Source organism: Delphinus delphis, chromosome 20, assembly GCF_949987515.2.
Source record: "Delphinus delphis chromosome 20, mDelDel1.2, whole genome shotgun sequence".
In the NCBI taxonomy this organism is placed as follows: Eukaryota; Metazoa; Chordata; class Mammalia; order Artiodactyla; family Delphinidae; genus Delphinus; species Delphinus delphis.
The window spans coordinates 3,819,044-3,843,397 of record NC_082702.1 but is presented as its reverse complement, the minus strand read 5'-3'; the positions used below and the strand labels follow the sequence as shown (position 1 = coordinate 3,843,397).

General features: G+C 59.7%; 4 protein-coding genes and 2 long non-coding RNA genes across 8 annotated transcripts in view; 4 read left to right on the top strand and 2 right to left on the bottom strand.

The window, feature by feature from the left end:
• LOC132415790 (uncharacterized) overlaps positions 1 to 2,509 on the top strand; it is a 34,275-nt gene extending 31,766 nt beyond the window's left edge. Inside the window, exons 3-4 of the long non-coding RNA XR_009517412.1 lie at positions 1,299 to 1,508; positions 2,385 to 2,509. This is a non-coding gene — a long non-coding RNA (uncharacterized lncRNA). The remainder of the gene's footprint in view (positions 1 to 1,298; positions 1,509 to 2,384) is intronic.
• The window catches only part of LOC132416835 (NACHT, LRR and PYD domains-containing protein 2), a 1,001,898-nt gene that overhangs the window by 658,035 nt on the left and 319,509 nt on the right, over positions 1 to 24,354 (bottom strand).
• Positions 2,756 to 7,863, top strand: CDC42EP5 (CDC42 effector protein 5). Of its 2 annotated transcripts, XM_060000483.1 has the most exons (3): positions 2,756 to 2,972; positions 3,339 to 3,481; positions 7,333 to 7,863. In XM_060000483.1, the coding sequence occupies exon 3, from the start codon at positions 7,333 to 7,335 to the stop codon at positions 7,792 to 7,794; it is 462 nt and encodes a 153-aa protein (XP_059856466.1). In that variant the 5' UTR covers positions 2,756 to 2,972; positions 3,339 to 3,481; the 3' UTR covers positions 7,795 to 7,863. The 2 variants fall into 2 exon arrangements, with proteins under 2 accessions (XP_059856466.1, XP_059856465.1); XM_060000482.1 differs by lacking the exon at positions 2,756 to 2,972 and having other exon boundaries at positions 3,320 to 3,481.
• On the top strand, positions 7,870 to 10,796 carry LENG9 (leukocyte receptor cluster member 9). Its single transcript, XM_060000449.2, has one exon. The coding sequence runs from the start codon at positions 8,923 to 8,925 to the stop codon at positions 10,633 to 10,635; it is 1,713 nt and encodes a 570-aa protein (XP_059856432.1). The 5' UTR covers positions 7,870 to 8,922; the 3' UTR covers positions 10,636 to 10,796.
• Positions 11,799 to 22,127, bottom strand: LENG8 (leukocyte receptor cluster member 8). Of its 2 annotated transcripts, XM_060000447.2 has the most exons (16): positions 22,007 to 22,126; positions 20,265 to 20,357; positions 19,474 to 19,648; positions 19,081 to 19,182; positions 18,236 to 18,346; positions 17,172 to 17,424; positions 16,803 to 16,944; positions 16,395 to 16,583; positions 15,765 to 16,043; positions 15,545 to 15,685; positions 15,124 to 15,409; positions 14,448 to 14,549; positions 14,300 to 14,368; positions 14,091 to 14,220; positions 13,803 to 14,010; positions 11,799 to 11,961 (listed from the first exon to the last, which is right to left on the bottom strand). In XM_060000447.2, the coding sequence occupies exons 2-16, from the start codon at positions 20,300 to 20,302 to the stop codon at positions 11,799 to 11,801; spliced, it is 2,388 nt and encodes a 795-aa protein (XP_059856430.1). In that variant the 5' UTR covers positions 20,303 to 20,357; positions 22,007 to 22,126. The 2 variants fall into 2 exon arrangements, with proteins under 2 accessions (XP_059856430.1, XP_059856429.1); XM_060000446.2 differs by lacking the exon at positions 11,799 to 11,961 and having other exon boundaries at positions 13,403 to 14,010; positions 22,007 to 22,127.
• On the top strand, positions 13,189 to 15,128 carry LOC138413929 (uncharacterized). The gene is made up of 3 exons (XR_011246324.1): positions 13,189 to 13,277; positions 13,366 to 14,030; positions 14,161 to 15,128. It is a non-coding gene; the product is annotated as an uncharacterized lncRNA (long non-coding RNA).

Sequence of the window (24,354 nt, the reverse complement as noted above, 5' to 3'; positions counted from 1 at the left end):
TTACGCCTGCCCAGCCCCCATGGGCAGTTCTCACTCTGGCCACCAGTCACCTCTGGCTTGCTATTAAATCCAGTGGATCTTTTTTTTTTTTTTTTTTTAAATCAGACTGAGACTGCAGAGAGGGGACCTGTGCGTCCTTCCAGGGCTTCTGCAGCCCTTCTCTCTCCTCCTCCTTCACTTTCTCTGGCTGCTGCCCGGCCCTGGTCCAAGTTCCTTTCCCTTTTCTTATCTCTCAATGTCACCCTTCTCAGCTGCTTCATCCCAGAACCCTGCTCTTCCCGCACTTCAGCCCAGAACCAGCTACCTAATTTGCGGGGTGCATTGCAAATGAAAATGTGGGGTCCCTTGTTCAAAATGATTAATAATGTGAAGATAGAGCAAACCGTGAAACCAAGTGCAGAGGGCCCTTCTAGGCGTGGCGACCCCCAAGACTGCACAGGTCGCTTGCCCGTGCAGCCGATCCTGCTTTCCTCTCTTCTGGGCATGGCCTCTGGCATCTCTTGTACACCTGTTCCTCCTCCCAGGCTCTCCAGCTTGGTGGCCACGCCACCATCCCCCGGGATCTGCCCTCTGAGGGTCCTTGGGGTAGACAGAATGCACCTCTAAAGATACCCAGGCATGAATCCCTGAAACCGATGAATATGTCGTATCAGGTAGCAAAGGGACTTTGCACACAAGATTAAAGTTAGGGACCTTAAGACGGGGAGATTATCCTGGCGTGATGGTTCATTTTACTTGTCCGCCTGGCCAGGCTGTAGTACCTGGTTGTTCAACCAAACACTAACCCAGGTATGGCCGGGGAGCCGTTATGTAGGTGTGACTAACATCTATACCCAGCTGACTCTAGGTAAAGGAGATGGCCCTCGAGAATGTGGGTGGGCCTCACCCAATCAGTTGAAAGGCCTTCACTGCAAAATGGGGAAGAAATTCTGCCTTAAAGACCACAGCATCAGGGACTTCCCTGGCGGTCCAGTGGTTAAGACTCTGCCTTTCCAATGCAGGGGGCGTGGGTTTGATCCCTGGTTGGGGAACTAAGATCCTGCATGCTACACGGCGGGGCTCAAAACAACCACCAAACCAAACCAGAAACAAAGACCGAGGCGTCAGCTCCTAGCCTGACTGAGAGTTTCCAGCCTGCCTTATGGAATTCAGGCTTGCCAGCCCTTAGCATTGCAAACTCCCAATTCCTTGACATAAATTATGTATACTTCTGTATTAGCTTGTGCTGATTACCAGGTCATATATGAATACATCTCCATTACCGATGGTGATATATGTATAACGCCTGTGTTTTCCAGGTGGGCCGAGCCAAATCACATGAGCCCTAAAAGCAGAGGAGCTTTTCTGGCTGGAGGGAGGAGGGAGATGGGGCAGGCCTGCAAATCAGGGACACCTGAAGCATAAGAGGGGCTCAACTTACCGTTGCCAGAGGACAGACACAGGGAAAACACCGGAAGGATGCAGGCAGCCTCTTGGAGCAGACCAGCCCCCAGCTGACAGCTCAGCAGGTACAAGAGTTTTTTGTTTTGTTTTTGTTTGTTTCTGTTTTTGATGAGATGAAAGCGTTTCGGGACTAGATAGAGGTGATGGTTGTACAACATTGTGAATGTACTAAATGCCACTTTATTTTTTATTAATTAATTTATTATTTAATTAATTAATTTATTTTTGGCTGCGTTGGGTCTTTGTTGCTGCGTACGGGCTTTCTCTAGTTGCCAACTCTAGGGGCCACTCTTCGTTGAGGTGTGAGGGCTTCTCGTTGCCGTGACTTCTCTTGTTGCGGAGCACGGGCTCTAGGCACGTGGGCTCAGTAGTTGTGGCTCGCGGGCCCTAGAGCGCAGGCTCCGTATTGTGGCGCACGGGCTTAGATGCTCCGCGGCATGTGGGAATCTTCCCGGACCAGGGCTCGAACCCATGGCAGGTGGAATGTTAACCACTGTGCCACCAGGGAAGTCCCCTACATACCACTTTAAAATGAGTCATTTTATGTTATGTGAAGCTAACGTCAATAGAAAATAATTAAAACTTTTATTTTGTGGCCACGCCACGTGGCATGCAGGATCTTAGTTCCTAGACCAGGGATCGAACCTGTGCCCCCTGCAGTGGAAGCGTAGAGTCTTAACCACTGGACCGCCAGGGAAGTCCCTGGATTGTTGTCACTTTTTGTCTCTGTCCCACTCCTTCAAGATTCAGGGCAAGCCACACCTCCTTGTTATCTATGAAACTAACTCTCTCCCTCTCCGGCCCCAGCATCCCAGCCCCAGCGCACCGCGGAGCCAGCCTCCTCCCCGGGGCCTCTACCTCCCCCAGGTCAGGCCCTCTGGCACACTGGCCGCTGAGGGATCTTCCTCACACCCACATCTGACTCTTCTTGTCGCCGCTAGGCACTGGCACTCGGTGATGTCATGACCTTTCTGTGGACGAGTCGCTCCCGGCAGGGATATTCATCCCGGGAACTCTCCAAAGCAGGGTGAGAGCTGCCCCTCCGAGGTCACATCCATCCTTTTGCTGGTCTTACTGCCTGACCTTGTCTGTTTTTCTCTCTCTCTTTCAAGCCCACACATACTCCCTCAGCAGCTGCAATCTGGAAGAAATTATTCTTCCACACAGCCAGACTTCCCCAGTTTCAGGAAATTCCAGGCTGGCAGGGGGAGGGGCCGAGCTGGGGGCCGCCCTGTCCATCCATCCATCCCCCGCCCCGTCTGCCGTGTTCTCTGGGCGGGCGCACACCCAGTGCCAGCCTCCTCCCCTGGCCCACACTCAGCCCGGAGGGGCCTCAGCTTTTCCACCGCTACTTCCTAGTCCTTTAAATCCTAGAGGCAAACTTTTGGGGGATAAGGAAGGCTGGGAGGGACCTACGCCTTAACCCTTTCTGCCCCAGACACACTGAGCTGCACTGGGCGTGACTCTGCGCCCCTTTGGGCTCCTACCATGGCCCCCGAGAGGGGCTGACACTTCAGATCCCGGTGCAGGTAAAGAAGGGACTCCATGCCAGGGTCTGCCCGGGTTGGGGCTCAGACTCCTGGGTCTGAGGGGGGAGGGGCCGGGGAGCTGGACTCCTGGGTCTGAGGGGGGAGGGGCCGGGGGCCTGGACTCCTGGGTCTGAGGGGGGAGGGGCCGGGGGCCTGGACTCCTGGGTCTGAGGGAGGAGGGGCCGGGGACCTGGACTCCTGGGTCTGAGGGAGGAGGGGCTGGGGGTCCGGACTCCTGAGGCTAAGGATCAAGAGAGCTAGGAGCCAGGACTCCTGGAACCTAAGAGAGAAGGGGGTGGCACTCTGGGCCCGGCCGCCTGGGTCCTGGATGCCCCTCCAGGTTCCGTATGACACTTCCTTTGCCAGGTGAGATCCCGCCCGGAGGAAGAAGGAAGAAGGCGCGGGCCTGGGACTGGGAGGCGGAGGCGGGCTCCGAACCAAGAAGACGGGGTTCCCAGCTTGAGCCGGAGCCTGAGAGTTTGCCTGCCTGGTTCAGCGGGGACCACGAGGTACGGGGCAGTGGTGGCCCAGGGTCCCCGGTCAGGTCTGGAGGGGAGCCGGACAGCCGGCCAAAGGGACGGCGGCCGCGGCTGCTGAAATCCTGGGCCGCAGCCACGTGGCCTCAGGAAGCGCGCACTGGAGCCCCGAGGGGGTCGGGGGCTCCCAATCGCGGGTCCCCCTGCGCCGTCTGGGTCCCACCCTCCTTGTTGCCTGTCCCAAAGGGCTGAGGACCAGTCGGGCTGGATCTGCAGTGGGTTGTTATTTCCTCTTGGCGGGGCTGGGGCCCGGAGAGGACAGAGGTGAGCCAGCTGTGCCCCCCACCCCTGCAGCTGGAGCCTCGGCCCGGAAAGAGAGGGGGCGGGTGGAGGCGGGAGGAAGGCGGCTTAGCGAGTGCGCGCGATCACCGCGTCCCAGGGTCCCATCCTGGCTCCCGCTCTCTGCCTGCTTTCAGATTGTCACAACAGCAGCCCCTCTGTACAGAGCTTGGGCCTGTGACGGCCTTTTTCCGAGTGTGACCTCATTGCGTCAAGCACACAGCAAGGGAGATAGAGCCTTCTGTTCAAGGGGACACGGAGGCTCGGAGAAGTGGAGTGACTGGCCCCCGAGGTCTCAGAGCTAGCGAGGAGAAGTGGTAGCTTTCAAAAACAATTTTGAACTCGTTGTTATCTAGAATGGGAAAAAGCAAAGCAAACAGGCAAACACAGTCAAGGGCGTAGGAAATCCCTGGCCTTGATGTCAAAACATTATTTTCTCCATGGGTCTGCACACCCTATCCTTTGGGGGCTGTGAGCAGTATCACATCATCCTTTGACGCCGGAGTTCGTCTGCCTGGGTTCCAGATTCAGCCCCCAACATTTGCTACTGTGTGATCCAGGGCAAGTCACTTCACCTCTCTGTGCCTCAGGTGCCACCCACATCTGTAAAAGGGACAAAATAACAGCGGTCTCCCCTCACTGGGTTGTTCCAAGGATTAAATGAGTTCATTCATTTGTGTGAAGCACTTAGACCCCTGCCTGGCCCAGAATAAGTTCTCGGGAAATAGAATGTCAGCATCATGCGTGTACTCTACGACAACCCCTTGCAAACAGGCATTCTGATTTCCCATTTCTCAGGAGTAAACTAAGGCTTAAGGCTGAGGAAGTTAGTTCCGGGTCCCACAGAAAGGCAATGGCAAACCTGTTGTGTCTGGTGTCAGAAACCAAGATCTTAATATGCTGCTAAGCGCTGGAAAATGTCAGTGATGTCACCTTGTAGGGTGATAGGAGGATGGGATGAGGGGCAAGGTAGGGGGTGGGCAGGGAGAAGAGGCAATAGCTGAGAGCCGTCCAGGGAGGAGCCAGTTCAAGGGACAGCAGGCAGTGGAAGCAGTAACTCTGGGCTCTGGAGTCCCACAGAGCTGGCTTTGTGACCTTGGGCAAGTCATGTACCATCTCTGAGCATCTGTTTCCTTCTCTGGGACAGGGGAGAATGATCCAAAGTAGGACTCCACTGAGCATTTATTGAGCATTTGCTGTGCGCTGGCTACTGTGCTAAGACTTTCCATGGGCAACATCTCCCCAATTCTTGCCAAGAGACTGAATTATTATATGAGCGTCATTCCATTCTTGAGATGAGCAAGTGAGGTCAGAAAGGTTAAGTAATTTGCCCAAAGTTACACAGCAGTGGGCACAGTCAGATCCAAGTCTGGGCAGTTGGCTTTCTGAGTTCTGCTCTTTTGAACTATGAACCACTGCCCAGGGATAAGGGGTGCTGCTAGCTCTGAGACAGGATTTTTTTTTTTTAAACTGTGGATTGAGATTCATGAATGAGCAGAGGTCAGCATTAAAAAAGAAAAATAGGGAGTTCTCTGGTAGTCCAGTGGTTAAGACTCCGTGCTTCCACTGCGGGGGGGTGGGGTGGGGGGGCGGGGGGGAGTGTGGGTTCGATCCCTGGCCGGGGAACTAAGATCCTGCATGGTGCAGGGTAAATGCATCATGCAGGCATTTATTTAGTTAGTTATTAAATAAATAAGAAAATAGAATTGAAACTGAGTGCCTAGCATGAGATAAGAGTAGGTCTCAATTCACAAAATGTTTGTTTCCCTTATGTGGGGGGGGGGGGGTGTGGTTGTGGGTGGGGAAGGAATGGTGACTGTGTGCCAGATTGCAATAAAATATATTTATTCATCTAGGTTGAGGTCAGGGAAGTTTGAGAAACACGACAGAGGTGGTAAATCAAGACTGGTTTTTCCAGAAGTAACTGTAAAGTGTGTGCGTGTGTGTGTGTGTGTGTGTGTGTGTGTGTGTGTTTGGGTAGGGGAGAAGGGAGCTCTCAGAACATATCCATCTACAATTATTTCAAATCCTTTTGGCTTTAATTTTTCTCCACGTTATCACTGATCTTTCCCATGGTGCTGGTCCCTGAAAGGACAAGGCTGGCTGCTTTGCCTGCTTCATAGGATTTGATCTAAATTTTGTTCCACAGTTTTGTTTGGGAACACATGCCCCTCCCCAACACTATCAGTTGGCTGGCACTGTTAAAAATATAGTTTTCTTTGAGTATTTCTATGCGTCCTGCAAGGAAGGTAGTGTCATTTTATCCATTTTCCAGATAGAAAACAGACAGAGAGCAATCACATAATTTATCCCAATTCATCCAGTTGGCAAAGGGTGGGGCTTCAATTCAAATGGAAAGGTTTTTTTAAAAATTGTTATTATTATAATAACAGTGACTGTTAAAACAAAAGTACAAGGTCATCAAAGTCCCTCCCAGAAGTTCCATAGAAACGGCCAAGTTCCAGGATATGGGCAAAGGTTGGCAGGCATATCTATTTACCATCGAGTCTGATGCAGTCATGTAGCTATAGGGTACCTAGTTAACAGTTCATGAGCTGCCCGTTTGGAACTTATGCCATTCTTGCCATGTTTTAACACAGGAAAATTTGCATGATTATTATTGTTACTCTTGTTTTCCAAGAAGTAAGACTTATATGTTTTTTTCAAAACCAGATTATTCAAATTATAAAATGCTGTGCAAATATATAGATTTCCCAGGCCCACCCTAAATCTCCCAAATTACAATCCTCAGGCCAGCCTACGTGATGACTTTTGTATGTTCTAGGCAAAGCTTTCATGGAGATAATTATATATATATATATAATAATTATATTTTACGACTGCGTTGGTATAAAGGCAAACATAATCCAGACGTTTTAAAATAAAACACGGCAGCCCCGTCTGGGAAGGGGCTTCTGTACACCATGTGTTGAGGGGGAGGGTCTCATCTGTGCTCCCCGGGGTTTTGTGGGCTCTGCAGGCCCCAAAGGTGGCGGGGCTGGAGAGGAAGACCTGGGCCCGTGTCCCTGCCCTGCGGGAGCTGGGGACCAGTGGCCTCAGTAAAGGACAAGAGGTTCAAAAAAATAATAACAAAACGTTTAAACATGTGTGCGGGCCTCTAGAAATGTGGCGGGCCCTGGGCACTGTGTCTGTTGCACCCAAAGGACAGAGTCCGCCCTGTCTTCATGGTGGATGGCCCTGTGTTTAAGCTGGAGTTTCTGTCAAGTTTGGGAAGCAGTCCAAAAGGCTTGGTGAAGCATGTTGCTTGTTCTCTGACCTATAAAAGCTCAAACGTTAGTTCTTAGTGGAATTAACATATGGGCAGACCTAAATTTGAGTCTGAGATTTGAATCAAGCAGCTGTAACCTCGGACCTCTGGGAGCCTCAGTTTCCCCACTTGTAAAATGGGAGTGATCCCACCACCATCATCCTGTACTTATGGAGAGCATCCTCTGAACGGCGTGCTACGCCCAGGGCTGGGAACACGGAAGGCCTCGGTAGCGTCCTCCCGGGGTAGGCCGTGCTAACCCGTCCCTATCCCGCAGATGCCGGTCCTGAAGCAGCTGGGCCCCGCGCAGCCCAAGAAACGGCCGGAGCGCGGCGCTCTGTCCATCTCCGCGCCGCTCGGCGACTTCCGGCACACTCTGCACGTGGGGCGCGGCGGCGACGCCTTCGGAGACACTTCGTTCCTGAGCCGCCACGGCGGCGGGCCACCCCCTGAGCCCCGGCCGCCGCCCGCGGGAGCCCCGCGCTCCGCGCCGCCGCCCGCCGTGCCGCAGCCCCCGCCGCCCGCCCTCCGCGCGCCAGCGCCCGCCGACCCGCTGCTGTCCTTCCACCTGGATTTGGGCCCCTCCATGCTGGACGCAGTGCTGGGCGTCATGGACGCGGAACGCCCGGGCGCCGCTGCCGCCAAGCCCGACGTGGACCCCGGCCCCGGGGCGCAGCACCCTAGGGCCCGTTGCCTCCCCAACGCGGACCTCGAGCTGGACGACGTCATCGGCCTGTAGGCACCCCCATTCCCTGCGCCCTTACCGTCCAGCTCCCCACTTCTTTATACATAAACCGACAAGGTCTGTGCCCCGGGTTTTGTCTGTTTACTTTGCATGTGGGAAGGGGGGACGGGGAGGGGTGATGAGGTCCTGGCGCCTTTAAGAGCTAGGTATGTCACGTGAGGTTCCGGTCCCAGCCAGGTGGGTGGAGGTCTCAGGATTAACCTGGTGTAATGGGATGCGGCCCCTTTAAGAGAGCCAGGGGCGTGGCTGGGTGGTGCCCCTCCCAGGGGCGGGGTTCCGAAGTGGCCGCTCCCACAGCCTGGTTTTTTCAGCAGTGTTGGCTGCGCGTCGCCGCCGCCGCCGCCTGCCGGACGCGGTCCCGGGCCCGGCCTGACTCGCTCCCTCGGGCCGGCCGACGGCTGTGACCCCGTGAGCTCCGCGTCTCCAGTGGACCCAGCCCAGGCGAGCTGTCCTTTACCCCGGGAGCGGCCGCACAGGAAAAGTGGCCGGGAAGAGGCGTGGTCCCCGTAGAAAAGGGACGCCCCAAAGTTGTGTCATCCTGAGGGCGACAGTTGCGTCCCAAATCCGGGCTACGAAGTTCGTTCTGGGCCTACAGGCGTCCGGTTGTCCCGCGGAGGGCGAGGCCCAACGAATGCCCGGAGGGGCGTGATAGCACATGCAAATCATTAGGCGTGCGGGGTGTGCGAGCCCAGCTCGTCAGGGGCCAAGAGAGAGCGGGGCCGCATCGTTAAAGCACTGGACTAGGGACGGGGCCAGCTTCTCTAAGGAGCAAGAGTGGAGGGGCCGCACTTGTAAATCATTAGGTAGCGGAGCCAAGCTCACTAAGGGGCCAGAAGAGGCGAGGCCGCACCTGTAAGGTATTTGGGTTGTGGGGGCGGGGCCGCATATGTAAATTATTGGGTTGGGGCCGGGGCCACAGATAAAAACCGCTTGGCTGCAAGGGTCAGGCGCCTCCAGGGCACCGCGGAGGGCCGTCTCACGCGCGAGGTGCTTTCCAGGTCGGGGCGGGGCCTGAGCCTCGCCCGTGACGTCACAGCGGTGCCTGGCGCCCGTGCCGGCAGGACTGACCCAGGTGCGGGAACGGCCTGAGCGGGGCGAGCGCGCCAGCCGCACCCCACTCCCATGGCGGCGGCCGAAGGGCCGGAGCCGCCCGTGGGGGCCCCCAGCGCGGAACCCGCGCCGCCGCCGGCCTGCCGCTTCTTCCTGGAGGGCCGCTGCCGCTTCGGTGCCCGCTGCCGTCAGCCCCACCCCGGGGCGCCGGCGCCGCCGCAGCCTAGAGGCGAGCCCGAAGCAGAGGCCAAAGCCAAGAAGCCGCCGCTGCGCACGGCTGCGGCTGTCATCCAGCGCATCCGCTGGGACCCGCGCCTCGACCCGGCCGACTTTTCCGTGGGCTACGTCGACCGCTTCCTGGGTGTGCGCGAGAAGCCCTTCCTTTCCTTCTGCTGGGACGAGCCTCTGGCGGCGCTCGGGCCGGGCGTTCTGGCCGTGCCGCAGCACCGGGTGCGCTACTTCCGCTTCCGCGGCCGTCTGGTGTGGGACCGCGCCTCGCGTACGGACCTCGTCTTCGGCTCGGGCTTGGCTGCGGGCCGCGGGTCCACCATCCTGGACGCGCTCGACGGCGGGGATGCGCACGGTGTCGGAGAGGAGGGCGACGGCGAGGACGCGCACCAGACCGGGCATGCGAGCGACGGCGAGCACGTGCACGGAGCCGGAGGTGAGAGCAACGGCGTGGACGCGCACGGGACCGGGGGCGCGCACGACGGCGGAGACAGGGGCGGGGACGTGCATGGGACCGGGACCGGGGACGAGAGTGACGGCGAGGACGCGTACGGGGCCGGAGGTGCGCTCAGCGGTGGGGACACGGCCGGGGCCGGAGGCGCACAGGACGGTGTAGCTGCGACCCGTCTTGGCACCGGTGCGGGAGGGCGCGTACAGCCAGCTTGGACGGGACTCCGGGCCGCCTTGGCCCCGGATGGCGGAGGCCCCGAAGCTGGGCGCCTGGCGTTGGCAGGGACGTTATCGAGGATCCAGGAGCGGGAGTTGGGCGGCCCTGGAGGCCAAGGTTCCCCGTGGATGCAGCCAAGAAGGGCGCTGAAGCCAGCCGCCGCCGCTGCCAGGGACCTGGAGCCCCCGGGTGGGAAGCTGCCGGCTGTCGTAGCCCCGGGAAGGCCCTCGGAAGGCCTCTCTGAGACGGAAGTGGAGTGGGGTCCCGGGGTCTGGCCCGTGGACGGTGGAGCAGCCGGGGCCGTGGGCCCTCGCCGGCCCCGCCCCACGCACTTCGTGGCCCTCATGGTGACAGAGGCTGAGCTGCAGGCCGGGGTGGCTAAGGTCCAAGAAGAACTGGTACGAAATGCACCAGCTTGCGCGGCGTTCACAGTGCCTGCTCAGGCCCTGCACCTGACAGTGGCCCTGCTGAGGCTGGCGGGCCCCGGGGAGGTGGCGGCTGCGGTCGACGCACTCAGAGGCGTGCTCTCGGACCCCGGGCTTCAGATCCCTCAGAGGCTCAGGTTCAGGCGCCTGGTGTTCCTGGGCTCTCGTGTGCTCTGTGCTCCCCCCGACCCTCCTTTGGAGAACATGGCCCAAGTGCTCAGCCAGAGGCTGGAGGCCGAGGGGCTGAGAGTGCTGCAGCCCTGCAGGGGGCTACACCCCCACCTCACCCTGGCCAAGGTGCCCCAGGGTTCCCAAGTCGGCCTCCCCAAGCCTGGGTTCAGCCCAAGGCAGGAGCTGGGGAGCCAGCCTCTGGGGAAACTCTGGCTGTGCCGCGTGGGGAGGTCAGTGGGCACCTACCAGGCCGTGGCGGAGATCCCCCTGGTATCTCAATGCCAAAAGAAATAAAGGCCAGGACCCAGACACCCAGAGGCAGTCTAGCCCGGGGCAGAAAGACAAAGCGTGCACGCGTGTTCTCTCTCTCTCTTTAATTTTGGTTTCTCTCAAGCTTCCAAATGGTGCTCAGTGCTCCAAGGAAAGAATGAAGGAAGGAAAGGGGAGGGGGAGAGGAGGGGGAGGGGAGGCAAAGGAGGAACATCTGGAAAAAAAGCAGCCTGACAGTCCAGCTGTTTGCAAACTCATTGCACATCCTCCAGTTACATGGCAGAAGAGGGAGGGAGGACGGAAAAGAAAAGGGGAGGAAGAAAAAATAACTTAAATAAACACACACAAAAAGAAAAGAGAAGGAAACATGACGTGAGCTGGTGATCCATGAGGCGGGGAGGGAGGGTAACCGTTTTACCTGTGCTGAACCAAGGGAGAGCGGGAGCAGGAGGCGGCGGGAGGGAAAAGGGGGAAAAACCAGAAGAAACATTGGGGTGGAGAGGGGAAGGGACACGGAGACAACTTAATACAACTGCAGACGAGGCAGCCCGGCCGTCGAGGTCCCGCGATGGCCTCCGGAGTCCTCAGTGCAGGCTGGCAGTGTGGATCTGGCGGTGGCGAGGCGTTGGCGTTTCTGGGGTCGGGGGCTGCGGGCAGGGCACAGTCTACGCGGCTCCCCTCGCCCCAAACACTGAGGCCCCGGAGGGCTGGGCAACAAGAGTCTGTGGTGAGGCAGATGAGGCGGCGGGCAGCGGGCTGGTGTGCTGGTGCCCCTGCCGCAGGCGGGCACGGGCGGAGCGGCCTGTCTTCTTCCACTGGCCCCCCGGCATGGGATGGGCCAGGGTGCCGGGTCGCTACCGGAGTACAAGCTCGAGAGAGAGAGAGAAAAAACACTGAGACAGCATTAGTGGAGGTGCAAGGTGGGCACAGACGACCCCACACACTATGCCCCCAACCCTCCGCTGTCCCCCCTCCCCCAATCCCATCCCTCAGAGGCAAAAATAAAAATGTAGAAAAATCTCTGTACAGACTCCCCGGTGGGCAATGGGGGCCGGGCTGGTGGCTCTTCCTGGAGCCCACTCCCCGCAAATTAATTTACAACCCAAGTCCACGGCTCAAAAACAAAACCCGCCGAGGCGGCGCTGGGGGGCTGCAGCCCTGCCCCCCACCCCCGGCGGCGCTGGTGCTCAGAAGGCCGGCAGCTGCGCCAGGCTGAGGCGGCAGTCGACGCTGGAGTTGTCCGGGCCCGTGTAGGCCAGGCCCAGGGGCTCCAGGAAGGCCCGGCAGGCGGCCTCACCCTCGAAGGCCAGCTCGGCCTGCAGGTAGGAGACTGGCAGCGCAGGGCGGAAGCTACGGAGACAAGAGGAGAACGCGATGAGGCGGGCGGCGGGCATGGGAGGGCCCCACGAGCAAGGAGTGGGTGCCCCCCTTCGGGCACCCGAAGGTTTCCTCAGCATGTCACCTGCTGGCCCCTCCCCAGCCCCGGCCTCCCCCCTCAGGGGCTCGGGGGGGCCCGGGGTGGGGGGGGCCCCAACCCCTCGCTGTGCCCCCCCTCCCCCTCACTTACCTGTGCGGGGGACGGGAGGAGAGGGGACAGGAGGGAAGGGCCCAGCTGGCTCCTCTGCTGGCCGGGGCCTGGGCAGCCCCTCAGGAGAGGGCCCACGGGGCCGGGGCAGGGGCCAGGTGCAGGGAGCCCCGCACCTCCCGCTTGCCCTGAGCTGGGTGGGAGTGCTAAGAGGAGGCTTGGCCTGTGCTCTTCTAAGTACCGCCCCGTGAGCCCGCTGAGCTCCCTCCCAGCAGCTGTCACCCTACCCTTTACAGACACACCGAGGACAGCGCAGCGGCAGAGCCACTTGGCCACTGTCACCTAGGACGTAAGTAAGTGGCAGAAAACGCTCAAACCAGTCCTGCCTGAAGCCCCCACTTCCTCACAACCCTGGAAGTCCATGGGGGGCGGGGCACAGGACAGCCTGCTGCCCCCCAACACGGGGCTGGCCCCGGCCCAGCGAGCCAGAGAGAAGCCGCACCACCCTCCGGAGCAGGGGGACACAAGACCGTGAGGCCAACGACAGGCCAGAGCCCTCCCACTGGCCAAGCACACACACAGGCTGAGGCAGAAACAGGAAGTGCTGAGGAGGAGACAGTGGCCTGCCTGGCTACAGCCCGGGGGCGGCGCAGAAGCCCGAAAACTGCAGGAGGAAGAGCCTGTGCGGCCGCGGAGAACACACCGGGAGCCCAGGGTCCTTCAGGTACACGGCCTCCTCACCCCTCCTGGCTTAGAGAGCGGGTCCCGCGGCCCTGCCTCCTGTGTGTCTGCCCCACAGCCCCTGCCCCGGCCCGCACCTTGCCCTCATATCGGCTTGACCCAAACTGGATCCTAGGAGTCTCCTAACCTGCAGGGTAAGTGTCCCTCCCCAGCTGCAAACCACCCCCACGGCTCCCAACACACTGACGTGGCACTCAAGGCCCCACGTCCTCTGACCAGGGCTTCCCAGCCTCAGCGAGACTGACTGCGGCCAGGTGACCCAGCTGGGGGTGCCCTGTGCACTGCAGGGCACTGAGCAGCACCCCTGGCCTCCACCAGCAGAGGCCAGGAGGACCCCGGTTGTGACAACACAAGAGGTGTCCTGCCGTCGCCGGGGGGCGTCTCCCGCCTGACTGAGCACGTGAGCACAGGCCGCGCTCTTTGGGGTCCCGGCCTAGCTTGCCCTGCCTCACACCTGGTCCCTGAGCATGCCTGGGCTCTCAAAACAGCTCGAGTGGGAGCGGGGCCTTGTCCCTGAGACCGCGGCTACCAAGGGCAGGGCCGCCTTCGCTGGGCATCCCCACAGAGCAGGAGCTCAGCCACAGGAGCGCTGAAGAAGGTGGGCAGAGACCTTGGAGGAAGGGGAGCCCGGAGCAAGGAGAAGACCAAGTGGGGTCCAGGGTGATGCGAGCAGAAGGTAAAGAGAGGCAAAGGGGCAGGGGAGCCCGGAGCAGTGAGAGACAGGACCACGGAGGAGGGCCCGCAGTGCGTGCGCTGGAAGGTGGAGGGACCAGAGGGGAGGGCCGAGTGTGGAGAGGAGAGAAGGGGAGAGAAGACCAGGACCCGAGGGAGGGAGACCAGGGGAGTCAGAGGTGCGGACGGCGGGAGGAGGGCGGCGGTGAGGCCGCAGAGCAGAGGGCCAGGGGGAGAGCTCAGCTTCACATACGTTTTGATCATTGCCTTGAGGGCGGCCTTGCGCTCCCGGTCTGCAAACTTGTCCACGAGGTAGCCAGACATACAGGGCGCGTGCGAGTAGAGCCGAAAGAAGCGGTGGTAGTTGCCCAGGGCCCAGGCTGCCCTGAGCGCCAAGGCGTGGGCCACACAAGGGTCCGCCTTCAGCTCCCTCGTCAGGTACGCCAGCTCCGTGGTGATGTCTGCGGCCGGAGACGAGGAGGTGAGCAGGGCCAGGACCTGGGGGCCCGCGGCCGCCCCGCTCTGCGGGGCTGCGCCTCACCTCCTGAGTTCTTGGTGAAGATGTAGTAGAGGATCCGGTAGGCAGTGAACTCGCCCACGTTGCCTGGCAGGTTCTCAGCATACAGTGACTTGAGCTGCGTCTGGCACTGGTTGAACTCTTCGTGGTCACCCTGGAGGACATGGAGGGAGGAGCAGAGTGAGGCCGGGACGGGGGTGGGGGGAGCCGAGGGAATCCTGTCAGCCCCTTACCTTCTCCAAGGCGATGCGGGCGTGGGTCTCGTACACCTCCACCGTGAACTCGGTGCGCACACCTTGCACCTGGGCAGCGGGAGAACAGATGTCACACCGGAGCAGGGCAGGACCAGCAGTGTGGCCCCCTCCCCGGCCCCCGCCTCACCGTCAGGTCCTGCCGGATGGACTTCATCTGCTCGCAGGCGAAGGCGTAGTCCTGCTTCTCCTTCCAGTGGGACTTGACCATGCACAGCGACTTCTTCAAAACCTGGGAAGGAGGTGCATTGTGGCTCAGGATGTGCTAAAACCTGCCACAGTTCCACCAACTCGGGGTCCTGAAGCGGAGCCACAACATTAAACCCACCCAGTGGCTTGATCCCGACATTAAAGGGAATAGAACCCAAGAGTAAAAGCGTGCACACGGTCTCCCGCGTCAGCACAGGCCGCGCACGCGCCCCGGGAGGACACGTCAGCCCCGCTCCCAGCTCGGGCCTCGGGACATGGATGTCCCAGTGTCTCACAGGCACTGGCCGGGGACATCGGCTTCCTTCTCCTGGTCTCCTAAGCACGAGGCGAAGGCTCAGAGGCCAGCCCAGCCTTCCGACAAGGCCACAGGCTCTGGACTCGGCTCCGAAAGCACAAGCTCTGGGTCCAGTTCACCTCTCGGTGCCTCAGGCCCCCTGTGCACAGGCAGGTCCGGGTCTTCCCCGAGCCAGACCCCTGCCCGCCCCGCCACCTCCTCCCATGTTGCCTCTGCCATCCTCGCAGCGTTGGCCCCGGAGGCCTGGAGCCAGCGCTGGCCTCACAGGGAGGACCTGCCCTCGCTGCCAGGGGGCACTTACCGCCACGGGGCGCACGGTGGACGGGTCGGGGGCGCAGGTGAGACGCAAGTAGTGCTTGGTGACGTCAGGGCAGGTGCCCACGATCTGCAGCTCGTGCCAGTCGGGGTCGGCCCCGCCGCTCTCCAGGCTGCTCATCTGCAGCACCAGGGGCTCCAGGCGCAGGCGGCGGGAATGTCCGTGCTGGAAGCGCGCCGCCCGCTTCTGCTTCTTCAGCTCGCGCTCGGGGTCCTCACACTCCAGGGCCGCCATCTTCTTGCGGCTGCGCTTGGTGGGGGCTAGGTCGTGCCTGGGGAGGGGGGGAGGGAGGGAGGAGGGGCCCTGAAGGGGCGGGTGTGGCGCCACCCCCTGCCTCTCCACCGCTGCCCAGACACAGCCCTTCCCCTCCCAGCAGCCCCTCCTCCCCGGCCCCCCAAAGCCTCACCTCTTCCCACGCTGCGCCCTGCCTCGGCCCCGGTCCATGTGGGCCCCCCGGCCTCCCCGGCCCTTGGGGGGTGGGTTCCTGCGACCCACAGGGTGACACTCATTCCCTGAGTAGGAGCTGTCGGAATCCGAGTGCGAGTCACTGTGCAGAGGAGCACAAAGGTGAGGCCTGAAACGTCTCCTCCCCCCGCCCCCGGCCCCGCCACCCAGCGGCCTCGCACCTGCGGCGGAAATGGCGGGTCGGGGAGCGGGAGGAGGAGCGGGAGCGCGAGTCGGTGCTGGAGGAGGAGCTGTGGTCCTTCATGAAGACATTGCGGTTGCCGAACTTGGCGAAGCTGCTGCCCCGGGCTCGGCCAGCACCCCCAGCCCCGGGCGTCCCTCGCTGGGACTGGGCACCCCCGCCCCTGGTCGCTGAGCCTGCCCCCCGGGGAGGGTGGAGGCTGCTAGGGGCCTCCCACCGCTTCTTCTTGGGGCTCTCAGCCACAGGCTCCCGAGTCAGCCTGGGGATATAGCAGGGGAGGGCATCACCACCCGGCGCCCTGACATCCCCAACGCCTGCCACCCGCCCCTGGACACACGAGCTCAGAAGGAAGGGCACTTACCCAGGCAACTCGACTAACACGACGCTCAGGTGGGAGACAATCCCAAGGTTTTGTGTGTCTAGAGGCTGCTGGCAGCCGCTGAGTAGCACATCTCCCGCCTCCACGCTCTCACCCCCGGGACTCCCACCCCGGCAGCCTCCCGCCCCCAGGACCCCATTCTCTCGCTCCTTCAGGGCCCCGGACACCTAGGATGGCAGGTCTCCAATTGCAGCACCAGACACCTCCCGAGCGCCCCCCGGCCCCACGCACCCCGGCAGGGGCTCCCGGCTCCAGTCGATGGTGTAGGCCGAGCCGTCCTGGAGCCTCGCCTGCAGCACCTCCTTGAGCAGCTTCTCCGTCCGGTCCTTGTCCTCCTCCGACTCGCAGGCAGTGAAGCAGCGCTCCACGTACTCCTTCATGTCCTGCGGCCAGTCGTCGGGCTTACCGGACAGGTTCCCCCTGGCGGAGGGAGGACAGGTGCAGACACTCGGTTGGGGAGTGGTACCCCACGACCCAGGTGGGACCGTCATCACCGCCCCTCCCGGGCAGGCACCCAGGGCGAGCCCGTGGGGCAGGGGGGCTCTCTGCTTTCTAAGGAGCAGGCCGTGCCAGTGGGCCGCACACAGATGCTGAGCACGGTGCCCAGGGGCTGGGGCCGGGCAAGGGGGCGGCCGTCACCTGTGGTTCTGGGCCTTCTCGGGGGTGGGCTGGGGACCGAAGCTGCCGTGCTGGCCCTCCGTGGTGGAGCCAAAGCTCTGGCTTGTGACAGCGAAAGGCCGTTTCTGAATGTTGAACTTGAGCCCACCAGTCCCAGGGGCCGCTGTGAGGGCAGCGAAAGCTGAGGTGAGGCCTCCCCCGCGCACGTGGGCGGCCCCGCCCCCACCCCCGGGGCAAGAGCCCTGAGCTCCAGAGAAGGGCGCCCATTCCGAGCGGCCCCACGCACCGCCCCGGGAGGTCCCAAGAGCGAAGCAAGGTCCAAGCACCCCACGTGCCTCGCGCCAGGAGTCCTGTGAGGCCCCCTCCCCTCCGCGGCCCAAGGCCACTCACGCTTCATGCGGTTCCACAGCTGCTGGCCCTTCTTGGGCTTGGCGGGCTCGCTGTAGCCATGCTGCCCGTAGGCCTGGCCCGAGGCAGATCCTGCCTGGCTGTGCTGCGTGGCAGGGGCCGTCCCTGGCTGCGGACCGCTGCTCAAAGGGTGAGCCCCACGCGGGGGGTTGGAGGGCTGAGGGGGCTGGGCCGCTGGCAGCTGCTGAGGGGGCGCCTGGTAGGACAGGCCTTCGTCCATACCCGGGACCGGGGGCTGTGGGCAGAGCGGCCGCTGAGGCAGGAGCGGACACCCCGGGCTGGCCCTTGCGCGGGGTCCTCGGCCACCTCAGCTCTCAACTCCGCGGCCGGACGCTCCCCCGCCTCGCCACCCGCACCCGCAGAGCGCCTCTCGAGGCGGGGGCTTCGGCGACCTCCCACGGCCCAGCAGCTCAGGCACCGCCTACTCTCCCACGGCTCCCACTGCTGAGCGGCGGTGGCGGCTGGCATTTAAAACACCGGCGTCCGCCCCCGACGGCACCCCTGCCCCGGCGGTCACCGTCCAAGCACGTCACGTGCCCGTCAAGACACGTGTGGCACACGCTTGCGGGAGCCGGTGATAAAGCCGCGATCCTTCCCTCCCCCCGCCACCGCCTGACGGCACCGCCTGAGGCGCAGAGAGCGCGTGACTTGTAGTTTGGCCACCGGGGCGCTGGGATTCACACCCAGGTCTGCCCACCTCCCCGGCACGAGCTCCACCACGCCTCCCAGCTGCACGTGAAGTGCAAGGCTAGAGCGTGTGTGCGTGCGTGAGAGGGAGAGACTGTATGCATGTGGGCATGTGCTGAGAGGAAAGCACAGGAGAAGGCTGCCACGCCACAAAGTGCTCCCACCGTCACCCCAACACCTCAGCCCCCTGGCCGTACTCAAGCCCTACACCCACCCTGGTTTCAAAAACTAAGCTTAGCCTTCCTCGTTCTCAGATCAGGAACTGCTGGGCAGGAGCAGCTTAAATAACGCAGGTGTCCCCGCTGCTGGCCCGCCACACCCCGTGCGTGGACGTGAGCCGGGGCGGGGTAGGGCGTTACCTGGTTCAGAGTCCCTTGGTGCTGCGCTGCGGACGGCTGCTGCGGTGCAGCTGAGCCGTAGGAGCTGGCCATCCCGTACTGGGAGGGGGAGCCATAGCTCTGGTACATGCTCTGGCGAGGGCACAGGAGGGAAGGATTAGCGGTGGGCCGATTCCTTCCCTAGAGGCTTAGACCCGCCCCTCTCTCCCAGCTGCTCAGTTTGCAATCCTTTACTGATCTCTCACCCTCCCTCTCTCCACCACATAAAAGCGCCCAACTCCCTCATGCTGAAAAATTACCAAATAAAATGACCACCTCCATGTGTCCCACATTCCACTCTTCAACAACTATTTACTGAGTACCAACCCATCTAAACACTATAATACAATGAAAAGTAAAGACAGAATGAACTTTGCACTCAAAATACATGCCACAGTAGACACCCAACACAGCCAGCAGTAAACAAAAAAAAAAGCCAAGCAGAGAAGCCGAGTGGCAGGGTGAGCAGTGGGAATGCCACTCTAAGGAAAGCCTGTCCCAGGAAGCGCACTCCGAAGGCGCTCTCGGGCAGCCCTCTGCTAGGCGAGGGCACAGCGAGTGTCGGCACGCGAGGAAAGGGCTGAGGCGGGAGTGGACTCAGTGTGTGCTGAGGGGGAGGAGTCTCTGTGGCAACGTGGGCACAGGGAGGGCAGCGTGGGTGGCCACCGAAGGACCTGGGCATTTACCTTGTGGACCATGAGCTCAGGGACGGTTTTCCAGCAGCTGTCACTGCTGTGGTCAATCCACCCACTGCCCCGGACCCTGCCCGACTGATCCCACCTCCGCCCCTCCACCGCCTGCCCCTGCCGGGCTGGGTGGGCACTCACCACAGGGTAATAGTAGCTGTACGGATAGGCATAGTTGTACTGCTGGTACCACTGGTAGTACTGCTGCTGCTGCAGAGCCGAGGCTTCTGCCTGTGACACATACTGTGGGGGGAGAGAACCACGTGCCATCAGGGCCCCACCAGGGCAGGTCTGTTTACTGGTGGTTAACTGCCAAGGGACAGAACTGGGAACACATCTCTCCACAGAGAGCCACCACCTCTACCACCGGACACGAGCACCGCCCCCTCCTCAGGCTCGATTCCCAGGGACAACGACCACATGGTGCCCTACTCAAGGGCTCCCAGGATGTCCTCAGAGCACCCTGCCCTGGTGATGCGAGAGGACACCAAGTGTGTGCGTGTGCCCCACGCCCGCGCAGGGGACGCTGCTCACCTGTGCACTGGCCACGGGCCCGCTGCTGCTGGCCTTGGCAGAGCTGCCGGCAGCTCCCGCTTTGCTGATGCTGGCCAGGGCCTGGCGGGCCTTCTCCCACTCGGGGTTCTCGTGCATGGGGGTCTCCATGCCACTCTCTCTGCCTGCCCCGGCCACCATGCTGTACTGAGAGGACCTGCAGAAAGGGGACATCAAGTCAGCCCATTCTCCCACTGCAGACGGTGGGCAGGACGGAAGCAGGCAAACCCCAGGGCTTGAATCCCAGAGCCTCAATTTCCTAATCTGTGACACACTGACAGCCAGTTTCTGCGTCACAGTCTTCAGTGAGCGACAGATGCGATTACCTACCTAAGGTACTTTTGCAGATGCCTGCTACATACAGACGTTAAAACTCAAACCAAAGAATTACCAGTAACCACAAGACTTAAAACAAGACCTGACGCCTGACAGATCTAAATGCTTTACGAAACCACAAATTCTGTCTGATAGCACCTCAGTCAGAAAGTCATCACACTGTTTTGGAAAAAACGAGGAATTAAAAAAATAAATGAGTATTAAGTGTTGGAGGCTGCCTCTTAATCACAGTCCATGGAGTGAATCATCACACTTCTGTGAAACAAGCACCGCACTGTGAAAGGGGAACGCTCAAAGGAGTGCCTCGGCCCCATCCCTACCCCAGGGGCTGTGGTGTCATGTCCCCCCCATGCTGTGTGACGGCCCATCCGGAAGACAACACTGGGTCTTGCTTCCTCTTGCCCTCCCCTCCGACCCGTCCCTCTAGCCTCACTAACCAATCCGTGCTACGCTGATCACCCACGTTGGCCGCCATCTGGACCCTGGGGTGTACGGGGTGGACCTCGGGAGCCAGACTGCTTTTTCACTGTCTGCAAGAAAAAGAACGAATTAGGGAGACTCCAGAGGGAGCAAGAAACATGTCAACAAATAGGGAAGAGAAGCAAATGGGCTCACGAGAAGCCAGACAGAAAAGGGAGTCTGAGAAAGAAGGAGCCAAGGGGTGAACAATCTGAAGAGAATTCTGGGTGTGGAATTAAAGGGCTACAGCCTGAGGGAAAGACCCTGGCCCCTCTGCAGTGCTCTAGGTGGAAAACAAAGGACTGGAAAACAGGGAAGTCCAAATGAGTTTCCCAAAGAGAAAGAGAAGGATCAGAAACCCATATGAAGAAAGGGAAGGGTTCGAGGGAAACCCCGAAACAGGGACAGGGTCAGAGGGCAGGGTGGGGGACCTCAGGCAAGGAGCAAGGAGGAAGATGGCTTCTGAGAAGCAGCTCTAATAAACAAGGGCTAAGTGAACCTCCAGGCTGGAAGACCTGGAAAGACCCCTGAGAGAAAGTCTGTAAAGAGGGAAGCATTTGAGGAAGCCTTGAGAAAAGAGAACACTGGAGAATGGAGAAGTCTGGGAGAAAAAGCCGATTTCTGGAAGTTACTCCTGGAGCAGGAAGAAGTTGAGGGTGCCAGAGAGGAACCCCGGGAGTGAAGAAATGAGTTCTTAAAAAGCTCTTAAAAGACTAATTTCAGGAAGGCCCCCTAAGGATAGAGAAAAACGTACATGGGAGGTTCCTAGAAGCAGGAGTAGACCTGGGAAAAGAGAAGAGGCGAGCCCCTTGGTTGGGGGTCTGGTGAGAAAGCTTTGGGGACGCCCAAAGAGGTCCAAAACATCTTTAGGGACTTGGAGTGGGATGGAGAGAACAGGACAGCAAGAACATGAAGGAATGTCCTGGGGGCAAGAATTGGGGGGCCTAGACTTGACGGAGGAACTGAGAAGTATGGGGGTGCTCAAAGGCGAGTCCCGCTGGAGAACCCGAAAATCCTACAAGAAGTGGAGATGTAAGGAGTCTGCAACTGGAAAAAAGCCTAGAGAAGACAAGCCATAAAGAAGAGACCGAACGGAATTGGGCGGAAGGGTTGGGGGCAGGGAGGTGGGGGGAATCACGAGTGGGGATAGTGGGTGGAGCCCCGGGACAGGAAGAAAAGTGGGGGTAAGGTCTGGGGGAGCCTGGAGGGAGGAGGTTTCTGGGCTGGGGCGAGAACCGGAGGCAAGGGGGCACCTGGCCGTCCCGCAGGCCCGGGGAAGGCACAAGAGGGCTAGGGTGGAGGAAGAGCTCGCCTGGATCCTCGCCACTGGCCCCAGAGCCACCGCCCCGGCCAAGCCGCGCGTGCGCACCACGTCCCCGGGTGGGGGGAAGACAGCGCAAGGGCCGCCCGTCGCCAGGGTCAACGTGGTCCTCCCGAAGGAACTGCCGGGTCAATTGGGGTTGAAGAAAAGGGGTGCTCTGGGCCCAAGAATTCCGAGCGCGCGGGTGCAGAGGCCGACGGCGCAGGCGCCAGGGTGCGCAGCCGCACTCCCCACCACTCGTGCGCAGGCCCAGTGGCCCGGGCTCCTCCACACCCTGTCGTCGCTCGCGCGCGGCGTCTGTTGCTCCAACCGCCGCCGAGGCCTCAGGGCCCGCGGGGCGTAAGGCCAAAAGGCAACGCCGCCTCCGCCCGCCCGCCCGCCGCCGCTCGGTACACCCACCTCGTCCGTATGCCCCTCGGACTTGTCAGCGGCGCCTCCAAATGATAGCAACACGGCCGCAGGACTGCTCCCCACCCGGCTGGCTCTTGTCTTCCTTGGGCTTCGACGCCCGGATCGTGGCGTCTTGACGTCACGCGAAGGCCTCGCCCCGCCTCCCTCGTCCCCAGGCAGCCAATAGACGCCACGAGTGTGATTTGAGCCCCCCCCTTCCGCCTACGCAACCACGCGGTGGGCGTTGTTAATGTAAGCCGGAAGCCGGGGTGGGGACGGCGGCCGCGAGGGGACATGCGCGGCATAGTTCGCAGGTTCCGCGCCCTTCCACGCATCCTTGTTTTGGTTTAGTTGGTGGTAGCCATTACTATTCCTAGACACAAATTGGTGTGATGAGAGTTCTAAGACTACCCATCGTGTAGTGATGTGGAAGACGAGGGAACAGAATGATGGACCCAAAGAAGGCAAGAGAACATGAGAACAGCCTCCAGCCGGAAAGGGGAGCTTCCCTAGTAACTAAAACTGGAATGGCGTACCTGGCAGAGGGAATGGCGTGTGCTAACACACAGAGGCGGGAAACGAGCGTACCGTGGGAGACGGCGGGGGTCAGGTGGCTGTGGCAGAACAGAAGTGTGCGGGGTCCTGGCGTCAAGAGATAGATCTGTGGAGGTGGGCAGGTAGCAGATCCTGAAAGGCCATCGATGTCCGGCTGAGGAATTGGGACCATCCCAAGTTAAAAAGGCCCTTCTTTGAACTCCTTGCAACTAATCTTTTGAGTATGCCAGCTGTTTCCACCCAGGGCTGATTGAGAAAATTATCCAGTCCAGTTCACGCGCCGGTCACTGTAGTTATAGCAGGTGGTATTTAAGATGCAGCGATTTCCTTCCCATTTTCTGTTATTAAAAACTTTTCTGTTGATAACTGCGTGTCATTTTGTTACTGTTAGCACAGTTGATCTTTTTTTCCATCCTTTTACTTGTTTTTTAATTAAACTTTTTGTTTTAATTTTAGGTTTACAAAAATGTTGCAAAGATAATTCAAAGTCCTTCCTACCTTACACCCAGTTTCCCCCAATGCTGTAGTATGTTTGTTAAAACTAAGACACCAACACTGGCACACTACTGTTAACTGCAGACCTTATTTGAATTTCACCACTTTCTCCTTTATATGCCTTTCTCCTTCATGTGCCAGAGCCCAATCCAGGGTACCCCATTGCGTTTAGCATCCCTTTACTTTTAGCTTTTATATTTAAGGTGTGTTTATTTTACATAACGTATAGTTTGATCTTTGTTTTTTACCCAAGCATACAATCTCTGCCTTTTAAAAGAGGTGTTTATAACTATTGTAATGTGATCACTGGTAAGGTTACATTTAAATCTATCGTCTTGCTATTTGGTTTCCGTTTGTCCCATCTTTCTTTGTTCCCCTTTTCCTCTTTTTCTGCCTTCTTTTGGCTTGAGCGTTTTTAAAAAGTAGACTTCATTTTTTAGAGCACTTTCAGGTGGGGTCTTAGGGAGGTGCCCTGCCCTGTGGTCAGAAACTCATAGGCTGTGGCAATTTCAGGGGTCACCTAGGTGTTTTCCAATTCTCAGGGATCACTCTCCCTCCTCCCTCTTTGCCGGATGTCAAGTCTTGAGCACCGTCGTTTCACACATTCTGTCTGGCATTTTGGTCGTTTCAGGAAGGACAGCAAATCCAGTTCCTGGTTACTCCATCTTGTTCAGAAGTGGAAGTCCTCATATGTGTCATTTAAAAATGAAAATCGATTTCCCTTTTGTAAAGGTTAGGCCAAAATGGTTTTTTATTTCTTGGTTAGGGCTTCCTGATTAAAAATCACTCCCAGGCCCCTTGGCAGGAAATCAGGCAGCCTGAATCTCAGGGTACTTTTGAGCATCCTACACCAGCTTCCAGACACAGACTCAGAGTCACTAGAGGGCAGTATTTGAGAGCAAAGCGGCTAGAAGTGCAGATGGGCCAACCCCAGGGCCAGACAGCTCACCCAGTCATGAGAATTAGTGAGTCCATGAGGGTGGCCCCCCGTGTCCCTCTCTGGAAACTGTGATCCATTTCTCTCTCCCAGCTTCAGGCCCACACATCGAAGGCTTCCTTGAACATTCCTTTCGGTGTACAAGACGGAAATGATTAGCAAGCATGGAGCTATCCCCTATGGCAGGCCCCCGCTGGACACCTGACATCCGGCACTCTGGGCCAACAAGCCCTGACCTGAAACCCTTGGGGCTGTTTACGTGTTTGGGGATTCAGGATTTTTCAGACTTTCAAGAGAGAACATGGTGTGTATTCTACAGAGGACACGGTACCCTCAGTACCCTGCCCAGCACTTGGAAGTAACCCCGTCA

Coding starts and splice junctions, on each gene's coding strand:
- LENG9 (XM_060000449.2), top strand. CDS start 8,923: ATGGCGGCGGCCGAAGGGCCGGAGCCGCCCGTGGGGGCCCCCAGCGCG.
- CDC42EP5 (XM_060000482.1), top strand. CDS start 3,320: ATGACACTTCCTTTGCCAGGTGAGATCCCGCCCGGAGGAAGAAGGAAG. Junction 3,482..7,332: donor GGTTCAGCGGGGACCACGAG/GTACGGGGCAGT, acceptor CCTATCCCGCAG/ATGCCGGTCCTGAAGCAGCT.
- LENG8 (XM_060000446.2), bottom strand. CDS start 20,302: ATGGCGGCCAACGTGGGTGATCAGCGTAGCACGGATTG. Junction 16,044..16,394: donor AGCCGGGAGCCCCTGCCGGG/GTGCGTGGGGCC, acceptor CTATATCCCCAG/GCTGACTCGGGAGCCTGTGG. Junction 14,011..14,090: donor CTTCACCAAGAACTCAGGAG/GTGAGGCGCAGC, acceptor CTCCGGCCGCAG/ACATCACCACGGAGCTGGCG.